Source organism: Cimex lectularius, unplaced genomic scaffold (genome assembly GCF_000648675.2).
Source record: "Cimex lectularius strain Harlan isolate CLEC.00 unplaced genomic scaffold, Clec_2.1 scaffold85, whole genome shotgun sequence".
NCBI lineage: Eukaryota > Metazoa > Arthropoda > Insecta > Hemiptera > Cimicidae > Cimex > Cimex lectularius.
This window is the reverse complement of record NW_019392718.1, coordinates 1,330,824-1,347,228: the sequence shown is the minus strand read 5'-3', so window position 1 is coordinate 1,347,228 and position 16,405 is coordinate 1,330,824. Positions and strand designations below refer to the sequence as shown.

The 16,405-nt window shown below is 36.6% G+C and overlaps 1 protein-coding gene across 1 annotated transcript; it reads right to left on the bottom strand.

Annotated features, from left to right (window-relative positions):
* Window positions 1–13,609: 13,609 nt before the first annotated feature.
* On the bottom strand, window positions 13,610–15,813 carry LOC106666504 (intraflagellar transport protein 74 homolog). The gene has a single exon (XM_014393758.2). It carries the CDS (start codon window positions 15,450–15,452, stop codon window positions 13,716–13,718), a length of 1,737 nt encoding a protein of 578 aa, XP_014249244.1. The 5' UTR covers window positions 15,453–15,813; the 3' UTR covers window positions 13,610–13,715.
* Window positions 15,814–16,405: the final 592 nt, after the last annotated feature.

The window sequence follows — 16,405 nt, the reverse complement described above, 5'->3', positions numbered from 1 at the left end:
GAGTAACATGCAGTTCGGTCCGAATGTGGGGGACATGTACAACTTTGGGAATTTTCTGCAGCAATTTCCTTCCTATTTACTTATCTAGGCCATGCCCCACCTTTCCCGTGTCATAACTGCCTGAAGAAGTACTGAGGGTTGAGTCAAGTGTTTTTAAATTTCATTGTGATGTCGTAGATGGATTGAATTACTACACAAATATGAGTTATGTTATCTGTTACAATAATATTATTTCAATAAGTTTAAATAAATAACATTATTGAAGAAAACTCGTTTTGTGTTAACTATCAACAAAAATCATTTTTGTTAAACAAAATATAAGTTCAAGCCATCTTCGGAATACTTTCACTTCTTTAACCCAATGCCATTAACAATAGTGCTTAAACAGGTACTTTAATTCAATAATTGTCCTATGCAATTTGATACCCACTTTAACAAGAATTTGAAATAAGACATATCATTCCAGTGATACATTCAACTCATGAGTCACTAGTGTACTAACAGATAAACGAGACAATAAAAAAACGGTAAACATCATAATTTTCCATAGTATCTGACAGTTTCCAGAGATTTCCTCTAGGTATGTCGGGTGATGAATCTGTATTTTAGTAGTTTCCGATAATTTTCGTCTGTTTATCCTTACTGGTTTAGTCTCGACATGGAGCAAAATGCTTACTTTATGTGTTGTTGAAGAGCATTTCTTAGTTCCTAAAATCATAATTTTCGTGCATTTTTTTATCAACTTCTAGAGTTAAATCGGTTACCAAAAGGAAAATCTTTACTTAATGTACTGCTTGGTTCATAAAATCACAATCTTCGTTTTTTAAGTTCCTTTTCATTTTTGTCAACTACCAGAGTTGAAGCAGTTAACAAAAGGAAAATCTTCACTTACTGCGTTGGTGCTGAGCACTCCTTGGTTCATAAAATCATAATCTTCCCTTTTGTCTTGTTTTTCACATGTCTCAACCTCAAGAGTTAAGCAGCTACCGCATTGAAAATTCTCACTGTACGTATGATGTATGATTCCTTGGTTTTTACCCTTTGTTTTTTTATTTTTCTCAACTTTTAGAGCTGAATCAGCTACAACTAGAACAATTGTGTGTTTATGGTGTATTGTTGAGATGAACGATCAATTCAGAGTATCAACTCGATTAAAGTTCTTCTATGCCTTGAAATTCTTTAAGCAGGTTTACATCACCTGATGCGCTCGTTTCCAACGACTCCTTGGTCCATGTTCTTATTCTTTCGCGTTACTTTCCATTTTTCTCCAACTCCAAAGTCGGAACAGCTAACAAAACTCAAATCTGCCAATTTTGTTTTATCTCCTGCACACTCTTTGCGACACCAGCACCAAATCATCAAGGAAAAATAGACACAACTGAGTATCTATGGGTAAACTGGAAGACAGCTGCGTCTACATGCTACTGGTAGGTAGATTGATCGTGAATGTGGACTATTATAATACTTTCCGCAAACAAAATCGATGGATTTATCTTGGAGAAGCTCCATGACAAGTTCGTTCATTAATGACGTTGCAAAAATTGTTGGACTTGGACTAGAACGTGCAGTCTCACATTCGCCCTTTAAAAATCTGTTCCTTGCCAACAAAAACTAAGCTTAGCCAAAAGAAATATAAAACTGCTTGCAACAATTTGTGTTGATTAACAAAATTGTTAGAAAGATGACGGGAAATTGTAAATAAAAAATTAATGATAATGTGGATTTAGTCTTTATCCTATCAGTTTCCAGTGAAGGGTTTAATTCTACTTTTGAGCATGATTCAACTATGATCTGAGCCTTTGTAATTTTTCTTTTGGATTTTATCTCGTTGTGATATATTTATATGTGGTTAAATCTTAAACGGTTGCCACATATTTTCAATTGTTACGCCTAAAGAAAACAGGCGACCAATATCTGTCCTCGTGTTGCGAAATTTATTCAGACGGCTAATAAACCTGCCCCCCAATTTTCTCTTTCTTTACCCACGTCAATTGTTGTCTGTCGTAAAATAATAAACCGGACGATTAGCTCTTGGGACTCGACTCAATGGGATTTAAGTGGTGATAAAAGAGATAACGTGACTTGTAACGACATATTTTTACATTTTGAAAGAATTTCAAGTCATATCCTCGCAAGGTGAATCATATCGCACGATATCAATTTTTGTAAGCTCTCTGATGTTTTGTGAAAACTTCAAAAGCCTTGACGGTTTAAATACAGTCTTAAAAAAGTAAAAAGCAGCTTATCCAGCTTCAAAGCTTATATAAATAGCAAGGAACCAAAATATTTTGAAACTTACTGTAACTAGCTAAAATTCTCAAACCGTCTAGTTAACAAAACACGATAGATATGAAATCAATACATTTTCTGAAAACTTTAAATTGTTTTCTTACCCTTTTTTATTATCGATTTAAGGCATTTAAAATCCGTTTATCAGACGTACTAAATTTCATTATTGTATCGGTCCGTGGTTGTTTTTATAAATTTTTAATTTTTAAAAAATTTTATAATCGTTTCTAGTTAACATTTTGAGATGAATTTGCGTTTTGATGGAAACAGACTTTGCCAGGTTTTGATCTTGCGTGTTGGGGTGAAATTTCTTCGAGACAGATTCCTACAGACACTCTCATCTAATTAAACCGAGTTAGCAAATCGACGTCGCCTCAAACGCTTTGTTTTTCACCAACAACCACAACGAAGACGCTGTAAAGTTTATTTGTTTGTTTGGAATTAGTCTAATGCGAGTCGGTATTGATCGCCGTGTGAAGGAACACGCCCAATCCCTGATCCAACGCTGTTACTTCAGAAGTTCACAGATGCCGGATGCAATAGCAAGGGGATCTGAGGCAGAAGTGTCTCAAATTGGAAGTCCTACCTTGCTGAACAATATCACTCTCAGATCAATAAAAACCGAGTTGCGCAAGGGTACCACAATCAAGCTTAAGCGTTGAACATGAAATCAAAAAGTCACACTAAAAAAAAATTTTTAAAAAAAGTTAGCTTTGTTTTATTTCATAAGTGTAAGCATGAGGCTGATTTTATCAGTACACTTGGCTCCAGCAAGTAGCAACATCACTACCAGATTTTCTCTCCTAGTCGCCACCCCCACATTAAGGCAGCACTAATAAATGCAATAAAATTTAATCTTCCCCACATTAATATTTACGAGATTTGCTTTAGGCAGACGAAAGGCCTATAAGTTACTTCTACTCTGTTGGACAACATTTCAACTATAATATACAAGAATATAATAAAAAAAAGTTACAGTAAACGGAAATTTCAAATGAGATAATAAAACTCTGTATAAAAAGTTCAGATTTGTATTATAATTTCTAGAAATGCATTCCGACTCCATTCTACTGTTCAGAACTGCTTATACAATATCCTCGGCTTTATAAAACAAACGTTGTTCGAAAGCTCTTTTTTACAAGTTAAAACGTATCCTTCCTCACACCTACCATCTCATTCTGAAGTGAGAATCGACACCGATTTCTCACCCAACACACCAATCAATGCTGGCGTTCCACAAGGAAGTATCCTAGGTCCAAAGCTTTACACCATCTACACTGTTTACACACCTACACATCCAAACACACAACTCACTATCTACACGGACACCGCAATCTTACCTACACACTCCAATCCGATCCTACCGACTGGCCCACTCGGTGGCTGATCAGAGCAAAAAGCCAACAAGTATCGTTTACTCTCAAACGTCAGACTTGTCCACAGTGCACATATACAACGATAACAAAGGTGATACCAACATCCAACCGAGTCCGCTATTTTGGGATTTACAAGACAGCAGAATTACACGGAAATCACTACAGGTTAAAACGACAAGAACTGGACCAAATTCAACGCTAAGCATACATAACAAACTAACCGCTTGCAAAACACTCATCAGACCTATTTGAACTTATGGAGTCAAACTGTGGAGTTCAGCTACTTGTAACTGGAGTTCAATGAAAATTCTTTCGTCGCATACTCAACTTCATTCAACTCTATGTCACTAATCAAACCATTTACAAAGACCTTAAAATCCCATTTGTGAAGGATCTGAGCCGAACACGCTTACTCAATTTCAACTCTAAACTACCTTTCCACCCTAAGCCGCTCTTTACTCGACGTTCCACTCTTTTAATTCTCCACGTAGATTTTATATATTTTCTTGGTGTGAATGTATTTATTTGCGTGCGAAGGTAAGTGTGAACAGGCTGGTCTGTGGTGGAATGTAGAATACCTCGCAGACCTGTCAAACTAGTTTAGTTTGGTACAGAATTGGTTCTTTTTACTCTCTGTGTGCGTGTCATGTTGCTGTATATGTATGTCTGCATATATGTTGCTATAATATTGACTGGATTACATACTATTTTCTTGTTTTATAGTTTTTGTAGCAGTTTGTAGGGAAATTTGTAGATGCATTGATAAGTAAAGAGTATATTTAATCAAATTTGAGGATTCATTTTTCAATTAAAAGATGAAAATATTAACGAATCACACCAGGCAGATGTTTTCAAGAAGATTTTTGCTCAAATTGTACTGCAAATAGGCCAAAGGGTCAACAGCATTTCCCAGTGGGTGAGCGTCCCGTCCCGGGCCGATTTACATACACCGAAGGTGAATCACGTCCTGACAATTTTTCCCAATTTCTTCGGCACATTCCATGGTGCCGACCGAGGATTCCGGGAAATGGACGGCCATGAGAAAAAGGCTGGAATTGAGAGGTGTAAGGAGGTGGAAAATCGAGTCTGCCTTAGTTCATTTTGCCTTCACCCTTGCATCAAGATTTTATGTTAGCCATTCCGTTTATATTGGCACTCAGGGCAAAAGTCCAGGATACTAAATTAAAAAAAAAATGGAAGCAAGTAAATTTATTAAAGCCAGAGTATTCACGGAGTAATGCTTGAAATTTACTGTTTTTTTTTCGTTTTTTTGTAGTTTTGTTCTTTTCATTATACCGTAAAAAACTATTACGAAATTCTTAAGGAAATGTGTATAAAACTGTACTATTGTTTTTATAAAACGTTATAAATTGTCAATGAAACGAAGAAGTTCAAATGATAAATTCATTTGAATCGGGACAAAAAGGCCTGGTCAATGAATAGTAAAATATATTGAATACAGGGTGACGTCCCTTAGAGAAGAAACGTAAGTTACGTTCAAAATTTACTCTACTATCCTCTGCCACTGCTTAAAATTTTGCGCGTGTAAAGTTGAGTGAGCTTGCTTATTAATGTACTAGAAAAAAAGTGGTAGCAAAACGGATTGGAATATATAGAGATAAAGCTAGGTAGATAAATAAAAAGGAAGATTGGGAAAGAAAAGAAGCAGGGAGAGAGAACGAGAAACAACAGAGTTATGTTGTTTCATAACATGGTTGTTTTTGAGTTAAAGATAAATACAAAATGAAAGACAGAAGAAAAGTGTATGGATTGGTAATAGACAGATCGACAGAGAATAGATAGAAATAGAACTAGAGAGAGAGAGAGAGAGAGAGAGAGAGAGAGAGAGAGAGAGAGAGAGAGAGAGAGAGAGAGAGAGAGAGAGAGAGGGGGGCTTAGATTTGAGCTGATGAGTTTTTAGTACTTGCAAAGTAAAACAAAAACAAACATGCAAAATATATTGATTTATAAAAGGGTGCAAATATTTTAAAATGGACAATGTTCATTCACAGTTACAAAAATTAATAGACACATGTGAATTCAGAATGGAAACCATTACATACATTTTATTTTAAAAATCTATAGTGGTCCTTAGGAAAAAAAAACTTTATCGACTCTAACATTAAACAAATAACGTGATGTTAAAGATCGATATTCATGCGGGAAATCTGTATCGGTTTTTTTATGACGTGTTTCCTACTTAAAAACGATTTATTTTTCTATTTTTACCACAACAAAAAATTTACATGTTAATATAAGAACTAACTGGTCGTTTTGTACAAGGATGGTATCCTTATATAAATAAATAAATAATTTAAAAAAAACTTATAGAGTGGGTGTTATAATCTGTGTGATTTTCAATGCCATTTTAAATTTAAAAATAGTTGGACCCGACTCGTATTTATCACGCTAGAGGCTATGGGTTCAACCACGGCCTATCCGTTGGAATTTTATTTCTATTAATTTGGAAAAAGTATTGTGATGTGGTTCTGAACCCTATTCCGCGACACAACGCGAATAGTTTCCCTCCTGGGCCTTAATACTTTATTTTATTAAAAAATAGTTGATTTATGCGCAATTTATACGAGATATAATAAGAGTCGCCTCTTTTTCAGAGGAAATCGCTTAAAAGAGGTGGTTTCTGAAATGTTTGTTTCCATTAAAACTTGGTCCCTAGCGTAGGTCGAGCTTGAAACGACCCCACAACTCTTCTTTGCGTAAGGCAGGTTTATTGAAACAGGGGCTTTACCGTTTTAGACAATTTAAGGCCAAAGGACTTTATATATAACATTTCACAACAAAGTAAAAAGGAATTTTTTACTGTTTTTAACGCACTTACTCTCAAAAGTTTCGTTTTTTAATGCATGCAATGTTTAAATTTCCACTCTCGCAGTTACAAAACAATTTATTTTTTCTCATCTATTTCCTCGTGACAGTGCTAAAGGCGATGACACGGAATGTCGTGATCCGGTCTCGTTAGATCAGACCCAGTGACAGTCGTCCATTCATGCATTCATTTGCCAATTAAAATGAACAGGAATGATTCAAAAAGGAATCGAAAGCAGCCTAATTATTTGTTGATACTGCCCAATCCTAATTTTGTTGAACTCCATAATAAGCTGATGGGTAGGTAATGAATTGTCTTTTCCACAATAGGCGTTTATTTCGTCAGACGCGAATTAGATTATTGTTAATCATTATTGGTCTGTATTAGACCGAAAAAACATCAGCCTAATCATTGTTTTAACCAAAAATCTACAATTATTAATAGTTTACTATTTCTGTCGGGGAAAACATGGGCTTACATGATACCGATTAGATCTTTCTATACGAAGTCAAGAGGAAATGGGGAAAGTAGTTTATCGAAGGTCAAAGAACTAAGCCGAAAAATACCAAAAGTTTGCTAAGGCTCTGGTCCTGTAGATGCCATTTAGATCAAAATCCAATCAATATGAAAAATTTGTTGATGTCAAACTTTGAAGTTTCAGCTCTATCTTTCATCCGTGTCATACAGTCGTAAAAGCTACTTAATCCATTAATAAAGACTGAACAGTACTTTAAGCTCTACTTAGGATGAACTTAGATTACCCAGGAAACACGTACAAAATTAATGTACTTGCAATATAGTTTTCTTAACAAAGGATCTGACGGAAGAGATATTTCAATCCATCCAGTTAAAAAAATAAATAACATAATTATAGGTATAAAGTCCATGAAAATGTGATTGGTAAAGTAACTGAAAATCTTTGACAGTCATGGATAAAGTGCTTAGTAAAGTCTCTGGTAAAGAAACTTGGAAAATATTTTATAAAGACTCTGGAAAAAGCGTTCGATAAGTGTTTGCAAAATACAAAAGTCGTAGGAATTCCTTCTCCTAGTAAAGTGACTCGTAAAATCCATGTTGAAATCGTTGAAAATAAAGCAAAAGAGAGAAATAGAGAGCAATAACAAGTAAATAATAAAAATAATAATTATAATAAAAACAATTTATACATTATATAATAAGCAAAAGAATAAGAAAATAAAGCAAATTCTCACCCATTGAAAAAGTCCTTACATAGGTAACTGCTAATACGCCTCTTAAAACTAGTACAAAGTCCCTCCGAAGGCAGTTTGTGAAAGCTCTGTTAAAATAGTTTAAAGAGGCGGTAAGTCAACAGCTTAGTAGTTAAATCTCTGAAAATTCATTCACCTCCAGGTGCTGCTATATGTTGTTTGTTCACACAATATGTATTAAAGTTTGTTGTAAAATTTTGGTTATTGGTTAAGTCTGCTAGAAAGAGCTTTTTTGAGCAGTTAGGTAGTAGCCTTTGGTAAAATCATTGGTGAAGTCCCTGGTCAATTCAAAATGGCCTTACTAATGTCGTTGTTAAAAGAACAAGGTAAATCTTGGGAAAAACTAGGGCAAAGTAATTGGTAAAGTCTTTTGGTTAAGTCACTGGTAACGTTTCTGATAAAGTAGCTAGAAAAGTGTCCGATACGGTCGTTGTTGAAGTCCTTAGTAAAGTCGCTGTAAAAGTCTGTAATACAGTCTTTGTAAGAGCTGGAAAAGGCTCTAACACAGTGGTTAGTAAAGTCCTTGGTAAAGTTGCTGTAAAATTCTTTAATGAAGTGGCTGGTGAATTTCTTGGTAAAGTCCCTGAAAAAGGCTCTAACACAGTGGTCAGTAAAGACCTTGGTTCGATTGGTTGAAAAGTCTCTGATAAGGTCGCTAAGGTTTCTGATAAAGTAGCTAGAAAAGTCTTCGATACTGACCCATTGGTGAAGTCCTTGATAAAGTTGCTGGAAAAATCTTCGATACAGACTTTCGTGCCATGGGGTACGAGTCTACCAATCAAAGGCCTAGGATCTTGAACCCTCCAAAAAACCAGACGTTCACCCCTTGACAGAGTGAAGCAACCTGGATGAAGCAAGCGGATCCCACCCAGAATTGAACTCCAAGCCTACCTCACAAACCCTTGCTTTTGAAAACTTTACCAATGGACGATAAAGATTTATTTTTATAAAGACCCTACAATTCCAATTGTATTTAATCGTGACATCCTAAGGTTGTTATTTTAATACAGATTTTTTTGAGACTTTACAAAGATGTACAACTATATAACTTTACCAAGGATTTTACCAACAATTGTATCAGACACTTTCCCAGCATCTTTACCAAGGATTTCACCAACTATTGCATCGGAGACTTTTCCAGCGATTTCATCAAAAAGTTCACCAACGACTGTATCGAAGACATTTCTAACGATTTTACCAAAGACTTTGCTAACGACTGCATCAGAAACTTTCCAGTGTCTTAGCTAAATACTGTTTCAAAGACTTATCAAGCGACGAAACCAAGGATTTCATTAACAGCTTTACGAACAACTTTACGAAAGACTTAACAAACTATGTTTCTAGCTACTTTATGACTTCCAACTTGTATACGTACATACATATATATATTTTTTTGTCTTTTCTCTTTTTTTAATGCATGTATAATTGTCATTGTTATTTATTTTAACAAGGCGACCTACGGCAGAAGGATTTTTTGATCCATTGTCTAATTACTTCAGTTAAGTATTTCTTCTCGCTATTACTGCATTCTAAATACGGCAGACAAGAATGGCACATCTACACGGGAAACAAACACTTTGAGCCCTGAAGATGATCTCAATAAAGATCGAAACGTTGGCACGATAAAGAAAATGTTTTTCTAAAACCTACGTTACACCAGACCGCATCTCACGACCTCCAAATAATCATCAACTAACGGTCACTAAACACCACACATATAACAGTCTGTCATTCATTCATTCATTCATTCATGCATGCATTCTTTTGAATTGGTGGGGTAGGTTGTTTAATTATTTTAAAAGATAGTTCTTATTGTTTTTTCTTTTCTTTCTTCCAATTCGGATTTCAAGCATTAAACGCTCATCATCAGGTTGAATAAGTTACAAACACGTCTTTCGACATGAGTTGTAAGGGTCTAACCATTCATGAGGAGACGTGTCTTCTCTACCTCGATGAGCGTTTATTGCTTGAAATACGGATCGTTGAAAACAACAAACTCTGAGTAAGAACTATTTTTTTAAAATGCTTTATTAATGTTCTCGTCAGGGAAAACAAATTGTAAGCTAGTTGGAAGTTATAAATTATAGAATTGAAATTTGAATCTGCTAGTTTTTAGAGAATTTGAATTTATTTGAAAAAATTATGTTGTACATCTATTGTCCTCGAGTTTCTTTGAACCGGCGAGTTATAAACTCCTTATGCCTGTCTCTTTTCAAAGTGGTTCCTGCCTGGGAGTTAAATAAGCATTTTTGTCACTTTAAACAATGTGTCGGATTGGCGTTGAAGACGGAGGAGGGAAAGCCGGCCGACCCAGAGAGGCAATTCGCTCCACTCGAGTTCCTTCAGAGGGTCTTTGAACCTGGCTACCATTGTTCCGCCTTTTCACTGCTCTCCTTTCCGTGAATATCCACGATTAAAAACTGAGTAATACCTAGTTTCGGGTCCGAGCTACGGATAAAATGTTTTACACAATTTGTTGCCGGCGACCGATGCGAGATAGAAAACGTTTTAGATGGATTGCCGATAAATTATTCAACCTGAATTGTCCAAGCTGGCTACACTTTTCTTATGTTCTTTGATAACGTCAATACAAACTGCCTACGGTGCATTACATTCACAAGTGCTCTTGCAAGAAAATTAATTATTAAAAACCAATTATTGATTTCAAAACAAAAGTTACCAAACGGTAATTACAAAGCGATGGGAAATTGATTCCCAAATTAATCTACTTGATAATTTATTATTCAAAACGCAATTAAAGTTCTGGATAACTGTTAAAGCAAGTTTAAAATTGATATTAATTTAATCCATACATGTTTAGCGTTGACCTATTTACTTATGCTTTTTATCTAAATTATTGGTTGAGATGAAAACGTTAGTGTCAGGATTCGAACCCACGACCTTCGGCTCAGTACGCCGTTGCTCTAACCAATCACAACAGTCACGATAGCTGAAATGGTTTATCCTTTCGCCTTGTCCGAAAAATTCCTTTTTACAATAAGGTAAACAAGATAGGATTCGTTTTCCGCCAACTTGCAATTCCAGTAGGGATTTCCCCTTTGGATGTTTTTCCAGGTTTGATCATCGTCCTTGTCCAACATTCATGGGGTAAATTATTATTCCCGTCACGTTTAACAACTAAATATTATCTCTATGAAATATTGTTCCCCTCTTTCTGGAACCGTGCTAAATCACATCGGTCAGCCTTTTTTTTTGGGTCTTGTTAAATCCGACCACGAAGGGGGATGACACATTTAAAATCAGCTATCGGCGCCCTTTCCCTTGGGAAAGAGACAAGATCCGAGCTATGTATTTTTTGATTATGATAAAAGAAAGATATTTTAAACAATACAACGCATATTATCAACAATGACATACATAATATAAAATAATTTGTTTCTTTATTACGCCGTTCAATGGGGTGCATAAAATGTTCAAAAACTTTTAGACCGAACAACAATACTTTACAATTACCACCCTGCTTAAGAAAAACATTGAAAACCAAGACTTTTTAAGTTAAATTTCTTTGCAAAATCCAATTAGAATTTAATATTAACTTACTTTACAGCCTCGGAAATGGGAAAAAACCGAGACAGAATCTCATTCATATTAAATTCAGAAAATTAGTTCTTCGGACTTGGTTTCTAGGTTTTCGGACAAAAGGCGAACTTCTTTGTGGCTTCTTCTCTATGTTGCATAACAATGCTAACTTTTATGTTTTGTAAAACATGATAAAAACTGTAGTGTTTGACTTTCTCTTGCTTTCAACTTCTGCTATTTTCTGATACTCGTGTCTACCTGAAACCAGAGAAATATTGTTAATATAAAATAATAAAAACAGGTTCTACGGATGAAAATAATCGAAATGATTTATTGTTTGAAACATCGTGCACTTACCCACATCTCCAGGAAAAACTGCAGACACAATTATAGATAGCTATAGAAACAACTGACGTTATTTGCATATTTATTATTTGCATCATTTCAACTTTAAATAATAGTTTCATTCCCTAGTTTCGTGGTCCGCTTGAGCAATTAATATCTTACAATTAATTAAGGTTGAAAAATGGCAAAAAGGAGGGAAAATTCAAAAGGTGGGGTTGAGATGGGAAGTTGGTGTCCGAGTGGATCGAGGTCACGATAGCTCAAGTGGTAGAGCAGCGGCGTATCTAGCCGAAGATCGTGGGTTCGAATCCCGCTCGTGCCATTGACTTTTTTATCTCAACTAAAAACCTTAATTAATGTTAAAATAATAGATTGGCACTATTTTTATTTAAAATTAAGGCAAATTCACTAGTTTTCGTGGTCCGCTTGACCAATTACTATCATCAAATTAATTAAGGTTTTTAGTTGAGATAAAAAAAGTTAGTGTCACTAGCGGGATTCGAACCCACGATCGGCGGCTAGATACGCCGCTGCTCTACCACTTGAACTATCGTGACCTCGATCCACTCGGACACTAATTTCCCATCTCAACCCCACCGTGGGTTCGAATCCCGCTCGTAACACTGACTTTTTATCTCAACTAAAAACCTTAATTAATTGAATTAAGGCAAATATTAATATTAAATAGTGATATGAGTGATTATGTTATGAGTGATAAAAATGTGATTTTTTATGAGGACGATGTTGTACTTAATTATTTCAGAAAGGATGTACTGATCCAAAAAAGTTTTCTAAGTTTGCCAAGCTTTCGACGTTTCGCCTTCCTCTGGGCAAATTTATGAAAAAAATGTAAGGGATTTGGGGTCCTCACATACACAAAAACAAAACAAAAACTTAAGACTTTAACAATAAAAAACATCTCTTTATCAATCGAAAACATTAGTACAGATTATTGAAAACAATAGTATAAACTATTGTTTTCAAGTGATGAAGAGATGTTTTTAAAAAAATTTGTTAAACTCCTAAAGCGGTTTTTTTGAAATAATTGTTATATTATAGCCATTACATTTAGTGGTCTGATGGACCAAATTACTTCTTTCAATTAATTAATCTTTTTATATAAAGTTTTGGTTGAAATGAAAAAGTTAGTGTCAGGAGCGGGATTCGAACCCACGACCTTCGGCTCAATACGCCGCCGCTCCAATAACCCGAGCCATCGTGACCTCGTTATATTATAGTTTCATACGTAAGGACTTTTAACGGAGAGTGTCCATGAGGACTCCAGATCTCTTACATTTTTTATTTTATTTTATTTTTTCATAAATTTGCCCCGAGGAAGGCAAATATATTCGCCGGAAGCTTGGCGAACGTATAAAAGTATTGTTGTTCATACATCTGATGCACTTCTTAAATTTTTCATTAAGAAAAACCCCAAATCTTGGCAAGAACTCTTTAAAGTTAACCTTAAAGATTTTTAGAAATGAAATGTCCCGTTATGAAATATATAAAGCCGTGTAGAACTCATATAAAATCATATGTTAATTGTAACTGTAATTCTTGCTTTTATTCTGCATGACAAGTTCGCCAGTTTTTCCACTCTGAATTATTTTCCGATTGGAACAAATGTGTTGGGAGTCGGAGCAAATTTTTCTTCAAGTGAAACTGGGTGAATTTTTCAAAAGGATGGACGTAAATTGTTACGAGAGGGGGCAGCATGAAGGATGGTGGCATTTGAAGTACAGATTTATCAAGTACGGCTGGAACTCATGACTTAATCTTTCAATTATTGCACATTCTCCTTTGATTTAGGGAAGTACCCTTAGCAAATATATCTTTTGAATCCAGCTGAAGACAACACGATTGCTAATAAAAATGGAATTTATGATTAAATCAGTGAATCAACTGAGATTGATACAGGTTATAAAACGTCACATTGTGATTAGTCATCTGTCAATTTATAGAATGATTTTTGTTTTATGAAATGATACAAAATTGCAAGAATGTTGGCCATTTGATCTTCTTTTATTAACATAATACAATGGCATAGATAGTTTTTTTATAATTGTATAAATCATCAAGGAATTGGTGGAAGAGAAGATTATGAGGTGGTCAAGTCGAACTTAACTTTCCGATGAGCTGACGGTTGAGCCTTGTGACGATCTCGAGCGCCCTCGTTTCCCAGGCGGCAATGTCATCACCGTAGATGGCCTCGTTGAGATACTCTTCGATGGCGAAGTTGCTCTCCTCGACGACAAGGAGCTTCTTTTCGCAGTTGGCTATCGCGATGTAGTTGTCGTTCTCCGCGAGGGCTTTCTGCAAGTCGTTAAAGCAGTTGAGCGTGTCCTGCCACAGAGATTTGGTCAGAGGGCGGTCCGAGCAGAGTTCGGCCTTCTCCTTCAATAGCCAGACCCTTTTCGTGTCGAACTCTTCCTCCAGGCTGACCAGATCCGAGAATATGTCGATGTCGGACAGCATGGTGTTGATCTCCTTGTACAGCCGCTTGTTCGTGATTTCTATGTTCTTCTTCATGATGCCCAGTTTGACCAAATAGCGATTCGCCAGTAAGAACTCTTTACTTGGTGATCTTTTCGGACCTGCTGAATTCGCGCTGTCGTAAAGAGATTTGTAATCAACAGTGGTTGGTATGAAGGCAATCTTCTTTTCTGTTTGGTATATTATATCTAGAATATTTTTCTGAAGGGTCTTGAGTTTGTCGTTTTCATTGCTCATCATTTTATCGACTGAGGATAAAAAATCTTCGATTCCTTTTTCCTTATTTTTGAGATCCATCACTTTCCCTTGTCTCGAGCACTTTCCGAAGACGTCTTCTTGCGACAGCGATAGCTCGGTTTCTTTGATCTGTTCTTTGACGTCGCTGGTGGCTTTTTGGATCGCGGCAGTCTGCGCTTTGTCCTCTTTTATACGATTCAGTAGCTCCTTTCTCTGATCTTCAGGCGAGAGATTGCACTTCAGCTCCTCCATGACCCGGTCTTTCGTTTTCTCCAGTTCGTACAGTTTCAGCTCGAGTTTTATCTGTTCCTGTTTCTCTGGCGAGATGAAGACTTGGCTTAAAATCGGGTTCTTCGACTTGTTGAGATGATCGATTTCGGATTCCAGTTCCATCACTTTTTTAGCGTAATCGTCTCTCTGCGACTTGATCCTCAAATACTGCTGCCTCTCCGTCGGGTTCATGTCCTTTTCTATCTTCTCAAACTGTTCGATCTCCTTGTCGATCTGGCCTTGGAGGGACTTCAAGGATTCCTGTTTTTTCACTCTCTCCGTGTAGAGGCTCTCTAGGGAGAGAACGTCCGAATCGTTGATTCTGGCGAGGTCTTTCGCGGCGCACAGTATCGTCGTTGAATCGGCGCCTACATTCACTTTCTCGATGCAGGTGTTGTACTCGGCGAGGGTCTTCTGCAGATCGGTTAGTTCGGTCGCCAGTTGCTTGACCCTCTTCTCGTAGATGCCGATCGCCGATTGCTCCCTCGTGCTCTTCTCCATTTCCATCCTGATCTTCATCAGTTCCGAGCTTATCTCGCCGATCTTCAGCTGGATCACCCCCTCGAAATAGCGTTTGTCCCTAATCGCCCGGGCGTGGTTCCCATGGCTGGTGCTCGTCCTGAGGAAGCTGATGCCCTTCTGGGAGGCCAGCCTCTCGGTGTTGTGCAGCGACTTGTCGCTCAGCAGGGACGCGGTCGTTTTGGGACAAGGGAAGGCACACGCGGACGGAGGACGCAGAAAGACCCGAGGCCGACCCGGGGCGAGCGTTTCTGAACAAAAGTTGCCCCTCCTCGACTTCGGCCTCTCCTCCAGGCTCCTGTGGCTGATCGAGTGCCCATCCTCCATTATTTTGATTTGAGAAAAAACTGAAAACAATCTAGCCAGCTGAGGGTACGTTTTTTAAAAATAAATTTCACATGATTTATTTAAAACACATGTTTTTCCAGATGACGGATATTATGTCTTATGGATAAATGCAATTAAATCGACGTTACAAGCTTCTTCCTTTAGTAAAGAGAAAATGAACGAACCATAAAAAATTATAAAGAAAAATAAATAAATATTGTAACCTTAACTAGAGCACTGGTCGGTCATATTCTAAGTTAAAGGTAGATCTTATGTTTAAAAGTTTCTAAGTTGTACGAGCGGGCCGTAGCCAGAGGCCAGGTCACATTGCAATATTTGCAACTTAGAATTATCATAAAAACAGGACAAAACCATGAATCGAACACCCTAAACACGGGTTTCGAATGCCCGTCGATTTCGGACTCCGAACCCATGTACATCCTCCTTAATACCAGTTGTTAAGACTTATCTCTGATAAAGACGAAACTGTCGAAAAGATCGGATTATTTTCGAAAATCTTCTTCTTGAAAACACCGTTAACCTCACTAATTTGTTAATAGTTGTTAATTTCGTTGAAATCGCTGTATGGGAAAATAATGACAACGTGCAATAACGTGTTAGAAACGTGATTCCCCTAATAAGATGTGTTAGCAGCTTGTTATCGATAATCTTGTTTCGCATATTCTTGTTTTTATCGGTCAGTCACGTTTCTTTATTACACGTGATGATAGGCGATCGCATTAAACAACTGTTGATTATGTATGTTATGTTTTTTAATAGATTTATTATTATGTTATAATTTGAGTTAATTATACCTTAAATGTCGTCAGTTGGATATGGGACTCCAGAAGGAGTAGAAATGTAGGCTTTTGCTATCGATTTGATAATTATAATTGGAGGAGAAACAGTATTTGAACTAAATTTATCTAGGCAACGAAGTATTTTACCAAGTG

Excerpts from the sequence above, each read along its gene's own strand:
- LOC106666504 (XM_014393758.2), bottom strand. The coding sequence starts at position 15,452 with ATGGAGGATGGGCACTCGATCAGCCACAGGAGCCTGGAGGAGAGGCCG.